Genomic DNA, 15,402 nt, shown 5'->3' on the forward strand with positions numbered 1-15,402 from the left:
AGTCCTTAAATTCCATTTCGACCCCCCCTTTTTTCGTTGTAAACCGAGATGGGTTTTCTGACGGATAGGGTAAAATTCTGTCTTACAGTGCAATCAGATATATAAATCAGTTTATATTGTAAGGGTTCAATTTCAAAATTAACATGTCATGTATTAGTTGTTTATATGTATCTCATAAAAATCACTATCAGGGAATTAATTAAGAAAAATGCCTTTGAAGATGTTTGTTTTAATTTTCAGACAGGCCCGTAGGAAGCAATTTCAGTTTCGGGGGGGGGGGGGGGGAGGGGGTGACACAGCTATACATTTTCAGTCGTTAAAACGAATTCGACAAATCGTTATATCGAATTCATATTCGAAATAACGAATTGTCGCATTCTTTAAACGAATTTAATTCTTTATAACGATTTTTTGGATTCGTTTTAACGAATTCAAGAAATCTGTTATAACAAGATTAAATTCGTTTGATCATATTCGACATTTCGTTATATCCGCGGATTCAAAAATATTTTCGATAGGTCCGAAATGGACTTCCGTAAACACAGCAGAATTTTATTAAATATTTGAAGCAGCTGGAATACATGTTCATGTATCCAATAGATGTATATACTATACAGTTATTTTAAAATGAATAATTTACTAGAAGAAATTAATACAAACATTTTTCAAGCACAAAAATTTTAATTGAAAAAAAAGACTTTCCATGTTCTTTCCATACATTACTGTTATGTGTTTAATAATAGCACCGTTATACTAGTAACACATTTTATATCAATAATAGATATAGCTCAAAAACTCATTATACCGCTAAAATTATTTATTTTTGTCTCAGCGTAATCGATGTCAAAGAGAAAATGAACATGATTAAGTTAGGATACTGATTTTTTATATACGTCATGAAATTGATGATGCATACCTAGCTGGTGGTTGTATGGTTCCGAGAGCTTGCCTCTTAAATCTTCTGGATCTCTTCAGAGTTTTTGATTTCTTTGTAACACTTTAGTCACGAATCGAAGATGCTGAGCCCATTTTCTTTAATTTCTCATGCCATCCTCCCATGCTGTTGTTGGTCCATTAATAATTAAATTAAAATTTCATAGTTAACTGATCACATTAGATAAAATTATTAATCACTTCATGCATATTTATCACCATTCAAAATTCAAAGTGATTTTTTTTTTATCACATTTTATCTTTTTTTCCCCTTCTTTGCTTTCTACAGTCTATTTTTATTTAATTTTATTTTCATAATCCGTGATGAAAACGTATTAATGATTGTATTCAATCTTGTTTATTGGGTTTATACAGTCAGGTTGTACAAGTAAAGCTACCCGTACCCACTAAGATGGCCTCTTTATCACTGTGCCTAATTACTTATTGTATTTGGCGAGTAGCCTTTCGGGGAACACATCAATACTGCACGGTATACGCCTGCAAAAGTCACCATCTTAGTCTTTGGTAAAAGGATCATTTTTCATCATTTGGAGCATTATATTTTTATTTATGTATTTCCGGGGGGGGGGGGGTTATGTTTTCGGTTGTATAGATTAATTCCCTATTAAATCTCTATGTTTAAAATTTTCTGATGATCTGAATATCTGAGTGAGCTATGATTTGTATTTCCTCATAATCTGAGTACCTGAGTGAGCTAGGTTCGCATTTCCTGAAAATTTGATTACCTGGGTGAGCTAGATTAGTATTTCCTCATAATTGAGTAACTGAGTGAGCTATGATAGGTATTTCCTTATAATGTGATATGCTATGATTTTTGAAAGTGACTGATTATGTGAGTAAGCTATGAATTTTGTTGGTGACTGATTATGTGGGTGAGCTGTGATTTTTATTAGTGACTGATTATGTGAGTAAGCTATGATTTTTGTTAGTGACTGATTATGTGAGTAAGCTATGATTTTTGTTAGTGACTGATTATATGAGTAAGCTATGATTTTATTTCCTTATAATCTAAATACCTGAGTGAGGTACGATTTTCATTTCCTGATAAAATGAGTACCAGTCCTCTGAGTTTATTGGAAGCTGAGGGCGGGATGAAATTGCACGTTGAAGCAAGTTTCAAGCATGCTCATTGGTTTTGAGAGCGGGAGAGCAACTCAGACCGCCCACGCTCAATAGTTTCTCTGTTAAGTAGGTCTCTACTACATGGGTTCTGTGTGGGCGTTCAAACAATAGCATTTCCAATTGCTCCTGCACATGGTTTACAATAGGGTCCAATATATCAACCCTATATCTAACACTTGTAAGATTTCCTTGGATAACGTGTATGTATGTTCTTGCGCCGATACTATTGCCATCCAAACCACGACTGAGCCCCCTCCAAGATAATTGTTCTGCAATACAACAATATCTTTTCATGGGCCAAAAACGTCCAGGACCATCGTAGAAAACGGTGACTCATCTGTGAAGAATGGGTCCGGTGACATGCAGATGGTCCTTCGTTCAGTGTGTGCTCTTGTTTCAAACGAGGACGAATGGTTGGTCGTTTTAAGGTTAGTAGTTTTTGAAAATTTGTGCTTACTGTCATATTCCATTTGCTAATCTGAAGTGGTTACTGAGTTGTACAGCAGATTGGAATCTACTGATTCCTCCGCGCCATGGAGGTTAAATACCAGTCTTGAAAAAGTGAAGTATCCATTGGAGGACCTTATCGTGGTCTCTCTGCAACATTTCCAATCTGCTTAAAGCAATTTCAAAGTCAAGAAATTACACTCTGACTGACATTTACATTTGTAGCAACAATTCTTCGCGGCTTCTAATTGTATTAAATGACGTTGCATAGTGTGAAATAACCTTAACGTGCAAAAAATGATAATAACTTCATGAGAATTTTTGAAATGTTTTTTTTTTTCAATTTCACTCTGATGAACATTCATTTTAACCTTTTGTCTACATTCACTACACTGGCTCACACTGAACAACATTAAGTATATCTGTGTTACACACACAATGAACACCAATGGGGGACTAATGTTCGTGGATTTTGTGGGTCACCCTTACCCACGAATTTACTTTCCCAAGAACGGTTTTTTTGGTTGAAAACATATTGATTGAGGAATATTGATTTAGGAATGTTAGGGTAAAAAATGAACTTGTCAATATGCTACCAAGCCGATTATACACTCTAAAATCATGATCCCTAACTTTTTAACCACAAAATTCATTTTCAAATTTTGTGTGTCTTTGTTTCGATCAAGATTTTTTTTTCATAAACACATGATAAAGGCGGTGGAATTGTTTTGTATGAAGATTGGAAATAATTTTGTTTTTAAATAACGTGGATAGATAAAAATGACACAGATAAACATAGTGAATTGAAATTACATGGGATATGTTAAGTATTACAAGCACTTCCTCAAACCCACAGTCCATTCAGTTAATTGAAGATGTTGAAAATTCAGTAAAATCTCCCTTTGTCCATTGTCCAATCAATTACCATGTTTATGAAGTCCATAAACTGATATACAAAACAAAATCATTCGTATGCTGTTTCACTTGTTTAATTCATTGTAATTTATTGTTTAGTCGAGCTTTGTTTAATTCATTGTAATTTATTGTTTAGTCGAGCTTTGTTTAATTCATTGAAATTTTTTGTTTAGTCGAGCTTTGTTTAATTCATTGTAATTTATTGTTTAGTCGAGCTTTGTTTAATTCATTGTAATTTATTGTTTAGTCGAGCTTTGTTTAATTCATTGTAATTTATTGTTTAGTCGAGCTTTGTTTGATTCATTGTAATTTATTGTTTAGTCGAGTTTTGAAATTGAGATCCTTTTGTATCCTATCTACAACAAACGGACGGAGTGTGTTAATAACACATATAACTAAGAGAAGATATGAACACATTGCAAGACATATAGCCGATGTACTTGGAATCATGTCCATTGTGGCATAGTGTTTTATATCCCACACAATTGTGTCGAATTGCAGAAGCGTTCCCACCGTGCATAATACGTGAAAAATCTGGTGTCCTTGCCCAATAATGTCAACCTTGCCTGGAATGAGTTTATCTGGAACATGACTGGAGAAGAAGAACACAGACGTAGTTATAAAAGCCACAACGTTCGAATGGTGGCTAAGTGAACTCAGATGACACTGGGGGTCGCTTACACAGTTAACGTATCTAGGAAGCACGAGAGAAAACACCAGCACGGTCTGTGTACCGAAGGAAAACAATTGCCACAATTTCCTCCGGAAAGGATAAGGTCGTGTGTACTTCAGCTTGGCTATACAGCAGCAGAGGCACCCAGTTGCACTCATGATGACCACGGAGGGAAGAAAGTAACGCCGCAGTGTTACAAAATACTGGTGATAACAACTGACGTAAAATACGTATATACTACAGCCCAGTGTATAGAAGCCTATTCCTGCATAATCTATTTGGAAGCAGAGATAATGGAGGCCGGGAGATTTGGAATGTAACGTATGAGCTAGAGTACTACAGAATGTATAAGCCAGACAACACACACTGAAAGCTGTAATAACCGGAAGGAAATCTGAGCTGGAGGAAGGGTCATAAAGCAGGCTCAGCCATCTGTAGAGGATCAGGAAAAAGCCTACAAGATGTGTCCATATATTGATTGTTTCATTGTGAATATGAAGAATGCTAGCAAAGTAGTAAATAAACCCCTGTCCTGAGGGTCGGTAGCCAGATAATATCCCGGGCTCTCGAAACAGGAGATCCACTTGTTCGGACGAGAGAGTCGGCTGCACTCTGGCCTGTGCCACGTGTCTTCTAACCAGACAAAGAAGCTTGTCTTGTCCCATCTGTGGTACAGATGTAACTGAAAAACAAGTTTTAGTGTCTTTTCAGTAAAGTGGTTTCTCAGTCTGCATACAAGCAAGAATTGATACTCGAGTTTCCCAGTCTTATAAGTAAAAGAGTCGAGGTTTCCTCTGTCCCTTCATTGATTATAATAGAATTTTTACTTTCCCTTGCCAAAATAAATCTTACTCTACACATAAATTCATTTTTATAGTTGTATTTGTAGTCGTAAAGTGTTTCATCACCTCAAGTGAATATCGATATATGAATGTACATGCACATAAAATTCATTAAAATGCTTTTCTATGAAATATATTGAAAAAGTTGCACCACTCACTTTCGTCCAGTAAAGGGTTCATTCAGCAATGAACAGAATATGAATGTCTTATAGAGCAAAATTTTAAGTTCAAATATAGATATCTTTGTGGTACAAATTTTGTATCACCATATTGATATGTTCGATAATTTCAACTCTTTTAACCTTGTTAACGATCTTCTAAAAAGTTAATATTTGCTTGACATAAAGCTACAAACAATAATATTATTGTCATTTTAAAACACAAATCATTTTTCATCGATAATAATTGTTATTTTAAAACATAAATCATTTCTCATCAATTATTGTTACTTTAAAAAGAATTCATTTCCCATTTTAAACACAGGAGTCTTGTATACTATATATATATATATATATATATATATATATATATTTGTATATTGATCTAATTATTAAATAATTTGATAGTTACAATGTCAAAACTTTTTCCATAACGCCACTAGGAAGCAGCCGTGATTGTATTACAAATCAGATTGGTCTCATGCAGTCTTTAAATTCAAAATGAGGATTTAAAACCGTCAACTGGTTTAACTATTGTGCTTGATTTATCAGTTGTTCCCCGCACATGGGGGCTCCATGTTTCGAACTAATTTTACTTATTTCGTTTAGAATATATTTCCTCATCGGGAGTATTTTTTTTTACATCATAAAGGTATAATATATCAGAAACTTACCCTTGTTTATGTATAGCCCGGATCACTTCTCGTTGTAACTAGGTAAACAAAGAACCTTGCCGTGTACTTACTGCGTCAATGAACATTTATAAGGTATGTCACTGTAAGACCCCATATGGTTATGTGTGAAAAGACAACCAAAATAACTCTCCGTAAAAAAAGTCTGTGATATATTCTGATTTATACATTATTTAATAAGTAACAAACTAAAGAAGGGGGAAGGGGGGCAAACTTAGAGTTACCTCTCTTTCCACAGGTTTTGTGTCCAATTCTATGATCTATCTCCACACACACACACGTAAACACTCTCACACAAACACCCTCACACACACACACACACACACACACACACACCCTCACAGAGGAAATAGAATGGACACGAAACCCCAGATTTGCGACGATGTAAGAAAATGATCATTGATTTGTCATTTTTCTTTTTGTTATTTGTTTGCGTCCCATAATATTTCCCATAAGGATTTGAGGTTTAAGTTAAATAAAACTTTTGTTGATATGACCTTTGAACAATTGAGCAAAATCTCATCTTCTAACTCAGGAAAACTTTTTTTTATAGTAAAATCTTAAACTGCACTGATTATAAATTGCAGGATTACTTAAAGTTTCCTTTAAAAAAGCATGAAAGATCACAGCTAACAAAATTAAGAATCAGTGCACATTCACTATTCATTGAAACAGGTAGATACTGTAAACCAATAATCCCTAAGGAAAACCGTTTATGCTATGCTTGTAAATTATTGGTTGAAAATGAAAAAAATTTTGTACTTTACTGTCCTGTGAATGACAATCTTCGATTTCAATATTGTGATATTTTTGATGATAAATTATACTGTGGTACTGATCCCATTATAGAAATTATTAACCCATGTGAATATAATACTACAAAACGTTTATGTATCTACTTAGATAAATGCTTTATGCAGAGGAAACAATGCCAAGGACTATAAGGAACTGTGTAAAATTGAACTGCATGCAATTATGTTATAACATTCTTCTCTTTTTTTTCTGTTAGCAGGAGATTGGAGGAGAGTACAACTATTCCTACAGGCTAGCAGGAGATTGGAGGAGTGTACAACTATTCCTACAGGCTAGCAGGAGATTGGAGGAGTGTACAACTATTCCTACAGGCTAGCAGGAGATTGGAGGAGAGTACAACTATTCCTACAGGCTAGCAGGAGATTGGAGGAGTGTACAACTATTCCTACAGGCTAGCAGGAGATTGGAGGAATGTACAACTGTATGCATAATAAAGACTATGAGTATTTATAAACAAGCTAATTCAGAGAATTTGTGTCCCCCGCTTAGGGACAAAAGAAGAGCATGCGCAGTTCGGGCGGGGTGGGGGTGGGGGGGGGGGGTCGGACCCCCCCCCCCCCTGTATTTCTAGAATTATTAAATGTATACATGTATATTGAAGCAAATAAGAAATGCCAATATGTATATAAAGATTTGATAGCTTGATATTCTTTAATATGTGTATAGAAGATTCTTTTTATGTAGAATATTTATCACACAGTAATAATGATTTTATGAGTTTGTAAAAGCCAGACGTCATAACATTTTCATTTCACATGAGTAATAATGATTTTATGAGTTTGTACAAGCCAGACGTCATATCATTTTCATTTCACATGCTGAATACTCTCATTTAGTAAATGCAAAAAAAAAAGTTATGATGTCTGGCGTGTACAAACTCATAAAATCATTATTACAGTGTGATAAATATTCTGTATATTAAAAATAATCTCCTATACACATATTTAAGAATAAGCAATGAAATCTTTATATCCATATTGGCATTTTTTAAATTTGCTTCAAAATACATGTATACATTTAATAATTCTACAAATACAGGGGGCAGTGTGACCCCCCCCCCGAACTGCGCATGCTCTTCTTTTTTCCCTAAGCGGGGGACACAAATTCTCTGAATTAGCTTGTTACGTATAATACAGGTTGTCGGCGGACTTTATATTCTTATTACATCTATTAGAACTGTTTAGTAAAGGCTAAACAAGCTAATACAGAGAATTTGTGTCTCCCGCTTAGGGGAAAAAAGAAGAGCATGCGCAGTTCGGGGGGGGGGGGGGTGGGTGGGTGGGTGGGGGTCACACTGCCCCCTGTATTTGTAGAATTATTAAATGTATAAATTATTGAAGCAAATTATAAAAAAGCCAATATGGATATAAAGATTTGATTGCTTATTCTTTAAAATGTGTATAGAAGATTCTTTTTTATATACTATATACAGAATATTTATCACACTGTAATAATGATTTTATGAGTTTGTACACGCCAGACATCATAACTTTTTCATTTCACATGTTGAATAGTATCATTTAGTAAATCAAAAAAAAATATTAAAAAAGAAAAAGAGAATCGTCCAGGGATTTACATGTAACCCGGGCCTCTCGCTTGCTAAGCGAGCAACATACCACTAGACCACGGAGGCACTTGATTATTAACTCGCATATAATGTTTATATTGACATTTTATATTGTCAAAATTTTAATCAATACATGATGTCTAATTTAGCCTTTACTAAACAGTTCTAATAGATGTAATAAGAATATAATATCCGATCACAACCTGTATTATACGTAATAACTCTCCACAAGCCCCTGTGCTAAAAATAGTGCCACGCGACTTTTAATACAATAGATGTAAATAATAATTAAAAAACGGGGCGGGACACTTTGAGAGGGGCCCTAGGGAGTTATGGTATGAAATTTCATTGCAAAAGCTCAAAAGGTTCTTGAGATATCGCCCGGAAACAAAAGTGTTATACACAGACGGAATGTATAAATTTACGACCTTGAACTCTGACCTTTTGACCTCAAAATCAATAGAGGTCTTCCTTAGTCCACAGGGAGTTAGTAAAATTTCATTGCAAAAGCTCAAAGGATTCTCGAGATATCGCATGGAAACGAAAGTGTTAAAACAGACAGAATTTATGAATTTATGACCTTGACCTTTGACCTTTTGACCTCAAAATTAATAGGGTTCTTCTTTAGGCCATAGGGAGTTGCTATGCCAAATTTCATTGCAAAAGCTCAAAGGGTTCTTGAGATATCGCGCGGAAACGAAAGTGTTACAGACAGACAGAAATGCAGATGGACGGACGGACGGCTGGACGGACGGACGGACAGACAGACCCAAATTAATATGTCCCACTTTCAGTGAAAGCGGGGGACAAAAAGAAGAAAGTAGAATGCCATTCGATACTATATCATCATTTTTAGTCGATTACAGGTCCGTTGGAACCGGGGTGGAGAAGGGCTGCCAGTATATAAAGAACTTTACTATGCATGTAGAAAATAAAACAATTCGCAATAATTTTGCCAGTATGTACTTCTGCAGTATATATACTCTTAAATGAATAAATTTTGTCAATAAACTCTGAAAGGCTTAACCAGAGTTACTGCTTGCATGTTCAATATTGTATCGCATGTGAGATGATGACAAGTGAATTTGATGCAAAGCATCAAATCGGCCGCAGAAATGTTTAGCATTTTAAAGTATTTCCATGTGAAAGAGTCCAAAGAAAATGAATTTCAACGTAGAAAAAGTATTTGATACAATTTTCTTGCAAAACTATACACATAGTTTACTTTTCTGTGTATTTTTTAAATGCCACTTTTCAGTGAATTGTTAACTATTAAAGTCATAGAAATAGAATTATAGGATTATCATCAACAAATTATTTTTTTACAAGTATAACATATCTAAGATTAATAATTATGAATGTCTCAATGATTTCTGACAAAAAGGACGTACACACTTTTCTCGTGCTGATACACTTTGTCACGTGGTAATGCCGATGTTTTCGTTGTGATCGATATGTTTCACAAGAAATGCTAAATTGCAGAAAAAATTATCGTTGTGTCATTTGCAACTGTAGTGTAAAAACAAAATTTACTTCTAAAATTTCTCAATATTTATTCATCATTTTGTCACTTTTATTGATATCCAGAAACTCGTTACGTTTTGTGTTTATATCTTACACACTCCCATGTTGGGGAGCAGTTCATGTAACAACTTTTTATAAAATCATAAATTAATAAATATCTTATGAGAAATGAAAAACAAATTGAAACGTAATTACAACCATTTAGTTATTATTAAGCAAATTTTAAAAAATTATTCATAATTTTTATGCATGTTATCAACAAGAAATTATTCCATCGAACCATTTAAAAAATAATGTCTCATTTCCCCATGTGCAACCACAAATAGATTGGCGGCTGCTCCCGCGGCCGATCAGAGTTCATTGACAATATTTATTCATTTATAAGTACAGATGTTTATACATTTCAGGTATATACAATGCATGATTATTGAAATTTAATTGTTTTCTGTATGATTTATCAAATTGAGAAGCTTGTTTTTTTTTTTTGTTTTTTTTTTAAATTTTAAGCCCCCCCTCCCTCCGAAAAAGGGGTACATGTATATTGCTTTACACGTGTCGGTCGGTCGATCAGTAGACCAAAAGTTGTCCGCTAAATATCTTGAGTACCCTTAGTTTAATTGACAGACATCAAACCTGGTAGGCTGGTACCTCCTGAAAAGTATATATCCCCTATTAATTTGGAGGTCACAAGGTCGAGGTTAAGGGTCAAACTTTTGTAGACACAGGAAGATATTGTCCGTTCAATATCTTAAGAATCCTTCGCTTGCCAGACATCAAACTTGATACATTGGTTCCACTTAAGGAGTATATAACTCCTATTGATTTGAGATCACAAGGTCAAAGGTCAAGAATCAAGAATGTATTGACCGCTGAATATGTTGAGAACTCTTTGCTTGACAGACATCAAACTTGCTACCTGGCACCTGAGAAGTAGACGACCACTGTGGATTTTTGAGGCTGCAAGGTCAAAGCTAAGGTAAAGGGTCAAACTACTCCAGACAAACGAAAATATTTACCGCTCAGTATCTTGTGAACCCTTTCCTTGACAACCATCAAACTTGGTGCATTGGTTTCACGGAAGAAGTAGATTACCCCTATTGATTTGAGGTCACAAGGTCAAAGGTCAAGGATCAAATTAGGCATAGGAATATATTCACAGCTCAATATCTTGAGAACCCTTTGCTTGACAAAATCTGGTAAAATGGTTCCCCTGAAGAAAAAGATGACCACTGTTGATTTTGAGGTCAGAAGGTCAAAGGTTAAGGATCAAACTACTCTTGACATAGGAAGATATTGTCCGTTAAATAATGAGAATCCTTTGCTTGACAGATATCAAACGTGGTACATTGATTCTCATTAAGGAGTAGTTGACCTCTGTTAATATTGAGGTCAAAAGTCCAAGGGGCAAACTGAACAAAAACCAAAAAAAAAAAAAGAAAAGAAAGAAAAGAAACGATGCCACTAAATTTTTGGAGAACTCTTTTACTTGACAGAGATTAAATTCAACTTGTTACATTGGTACCCCTTAAGGAGTAGATAACTCCTATTGAGTTTAGGCCAAGTTCCAAGGTCAAACTACTGTAGACATAGCAAGATATTGCCTGCTCATTGTTTTGAGAACACTTTGCTTGGCAGTCATCAAACTTGGTGCATTGGTGTACCTTTAGGAGTAGATGACCTCTTTTAATTTTGGGGTCACAAGATCAAAGGTCAAGGGTCAAACTGGACATAGGAAGATTTTGAGTGCTCAGTATCTTGATAATCCCATGCTTGACAAACATCAAACTTGATACACTGGTTTCCCGTAAGGAGTAAATGCCCCCTATTGATTTTGCGGTCACACAAGGGTCAAACACTAGACATGGGAAGATACTTCAGCTTAGTATCTTGAGAACCACTAGCTTTACAGACATAAATTTGATACACTGATATCCTCTAAGAAGTTAATTACCTCTTATGATACTACGGTCTTATAGTATCAAAAATGCCTCTGACTAGTAGATGACCATTTGTTTTCACTATCATTACAGACATTCTAAATTTAAAGTTGTTCCCTTTTTAACACAGGGACATACTAGTATATGCAATTGTCGCCCCTCATCTTAAAATTCTTGCACAAAACTTAGTCAGAATTGGATGAAAGATTCGGCTTTGTACACTTTCAATAAAAACTCTAGATCTACGAAATCTTACATATAATTATAAATGCTTTTCTGCAATCTTTATCACGTTAATACGTTTATGGAAACTCATTTTACGGAAATCAGCTTGGGTGTTAACCCTTTAACCCCCAGAGACGCATTTGGACGCATTTTCAGCATCACAGATATTTAACTGTTGGCGTTTTCTAAATATTCGGGTTACAACAAAACAATTGATATTTTCTGAAACTAGAGAAGAAACTAAACATTTTTTCTACTCAAAATTTTTCTGTGCGATGTTGAGAAATTATCATAAACTTGAATTGAATATTGCATATCATTGCAGGAAGTTGATAAAACTACGCATAAATGACTGATTTTGTGCTATCTTCTGTTGGCTTTATCTAAATTACAAACACAATAAAATAAAAAATTAATACTATAACCTGAAAGCTGGGAATATGCCCTATATTTTTTTTATTTCGGACATTATAAGGTATATGAATCCGTTGCAGAGATATTTGTTGTTGAATATTGGTGCTTTTACGAGTAAAACACAGAATGCACTATGACGTCATTTGACGTTTTACATGCACAATGAAATCGTTCATGAGCTCAGTGTAAAACAAACTGGCTCTTTTGATTTTTTAAAAAATGAATTATTTGTAAAGAAGAGTTAAAACACGTTTTGAGCCATAAACATGTAACAAAAGGAATTTTCCATAGCTCTGGGAGATATATTATATACATGCAGTAATAGTCTTTCACCCAACACCCCGATTGCGTGCACCCATTGCAGAAATCCTTGTCGAATTTCGTGTCAGTCCTACATGTAGTAGAAATAATTAATCAAATAATTAAATATTATCCTTACCATTTTCGTAATCTTAAGATTTATTATTGAAAAATGAAAAAAAAAATCTTTCTTTTTTAGTACTTGGTGTACTTTGAAAGGAAAAGTGCATTTTTATTAAAGCGACAGGATAGATAGTTATCCTTTTTTAATGATTAAAAGATGAAAAAAAAAACTGTCACAATGAAAAAATATATCGAAAGTACTACGTCGTAAACGTAGTCAAACAAACAGCTGATTTTAATCAGATTGCTATATTAATAGTAGGGATGTCAAATCGGTCAATATTTGATAATCGGTTATTCGGACGATTTTCCGATCGAGTACCCGGGTACTCTGTAAAATTGTAAAATAAAAATATGTTAATTTTATTGCGACCAGTTAAGCCCTGTTGAACCCCAACGTTGATTTTTTAATCGTTTATCGAGAAAACGAAAATGTTTTTTTCCACTAAAATTTCTTTCTCAAATAAACACAAAAGACAACAATTAATGCATCATTAATTAGAAATGGTTTATAGTTCTTGTTTAGGAAGACGATATGATTAATAGAAATAATTTCTGAATAAACAAACAGGAAACTCAAGTTTCTTTGTTTGTGTTAAATTCATTTTTCAGTCTTCACAGAGTTAAGAACAAGTCTATATCAAACTGGATAATTGATTTTATGAACAATATAAAATAATTTATGACAACAAGATTATATATCAGTTTTTTATTGTATTTTTGTCATATTGATTATTCAACTTAAGCATCTACAGTTTACGCATACTTAATAACCGGAAATAAAACAAGACTCAATGCGAGTAAATTTTAGTTGTCAGCCGCAGTTAACTCTGCATCATTCTGCATACCTACATGTAGGAATGCGCGCTTTTAATTGGTTTTTGTAGATGTTACCCAGTTTTCGCTCGGACTCCGGCTGTTTATAAAGTAGAAGTACATTGGTTGGCATAAAAAAATGGAAAACTTGGGATAAACTAACAAATTCTCCCTCATTGCCTAATCCTTTACAGATTAGCCTGGATTACAACATGTGTATTGAAGAAACTGAAAAGTGGAATCTACTGCTACAACAAAAATAAAACCTAGCAAGTATGTAAAATATTTGCCAGAACATCGCGCGAAAATAGCAAAATGCGCTTTTGAATATTAAAACCGCCATTTTACTATTTTCTAAATGTTAATGAAAGTACAGTCAGAAGTATTCGGAAACTATGCCTACGTTCTATAAATTTGGAAAAACTTGTGTTTTTCACTATAGAAATCAACGGAAAATATTTTTTAAAACATCCCCCTTTCCTTTTTACAGCAATTTTGAATTATTATTTAACAAATTCATACCAAAGCTCTTGTTGTTCCCGAGGGTGGGGGTGGGGGGTATGTTTACAAATAAATTACATGAGTTAAACATATGGAAAAAATGAAGGATCATTTATCCATGTCTATGAGTATTTTAAAATCTGAGATTTATTTTAAAATCTCTTGATGTTTTAAAGCCTGATTTCAATGGATATACATCTTCTAGACCCCTTATAAAAAGAGTTGTGATTAACAGCAATGAACAATTTGACAGTCATATTGTAATTTTTAAATTTACCGGGTGGTAGTAAATACAACAAGAGGCTGGGCCACATCGCTCACCTCAGCTCACTGGCTAGGAAGAAGCAGTAATCAGTTCAGTATTGAAGGGGGAGGGGGGGGGGCAAACTTTAATTTAAACTACCTCAGGATGCTTCCATATCAATATCACTAATCCTGGCTTTGCTGTTCTTAAACAGAAGAATTTTCTAGATTTTTTTCCTATGTTTTCGACCGTCATGATAGCTCATTCTGTAGAGCTCTTGCTTCGTGATCTGAAGGTAAGGGGTTCGAGCCCCGGCCGCGACTGACCTAATTCGATAAAAAAAAAAAGGTAGCAACTGTTCCTTCGCCAAGCGCTCGGCACTTTGAAGTGAAAGTTGCGGGTCCTTCAGATGAGACCTTAATGACCGAGGCCCCGTGTCACGGCAGGTGTAAGCACAATAAAGATCCCTCACTGCTCAATGGCCCTAAGTGCCGAGTAAAGGTCTAAATTTGAAGCCCTTCACCGGTATATGGTGAAGTCTCTATATGAGTGAAAAATTCTTGTTCGGAACGTAAAACAACATACAATCAATTAATCCTATGTTTTCCTATGTAAAACTCTGATCTCTCATTGTGGCCCCACACTACCCACCCTAAATTTGAACAAATTTGAATCTACACGACCAAAGAATGCTTCTATAATAATATGACTTGTCATGGCTTTGCTGTTCTTGAGCAGATTTTTTCAAGACGATTCCTATATTTTTTCTTATGCAAAACTTAATTGACCCTCTGTTGTGCCCCCATGATTTGAACAAACTTGATTCTACAATACCTAAGGTTGCTTCTATAAAAATATGACTAATAATAAGTGGTTCTTGAGAAGAAGATTTAAAATGTAATTAACTAAGCAGTAATTAATTAACAAAGATTGCATTGAAGTCTAAGGAGACAAGTGAATTTTTCTTTTAAAAATAAATATTCAAATAAAAAGAATACTAATAAATACTGTGGTGGAAAGATGCTTAAAACACTAGAAATAGAATGACAGTTGAAAACGATTTTTTTTACCAGATAATTTTTTTATAATTGAATTTTTCAAATAAAAACAAATGGAGATAACCCTTACCAAAATT

The 15,402-nt window shown here is 34.3% G+C and overlaps 1 protein-coding gene across 1 annotated transcript; it reads right to left on the minus strand.

The window, feature by feature from the left end:
- Positions 1–3,727: 3,727 nt before the first annotated feature.
- LOC133176452 (membrane progestin receptor beta-like) lies at positions 3,728–4,776 on the minus strand. The gene has a single exon (XM_061311577.1). The coding sequence runs from the start codon at positions 4,774–4,776 to the stop codon at positions 3,739–3,741; it is 1,038 nt and encodes a 345-aa protein (XP_061167561.1). The 3' UTR covers positions 3,728–3,738.
- Between the last annotated feature and the right edge of the window lie 10,626 nt (positions 4,777–15,402).

The sequence above is a fragment of the Saccostrea echinata genome, unplaced genomic scaffold, assembly GCF_033153115.1.
Source record: "Saccostrea echinata isolate AGI-Se365-2 ecotype Australia unplaced genomic scaffold, CSIRO_AGI_Sech_v1 ptg000075l, whole genome shotgun sequence".
Taxonomy (NCBI): Eukaryota; Metazoa; Mollusca; class Bivalvia; order Ostreida; family Ostreidae; genus Saccostrea; species Saccostrea echinata.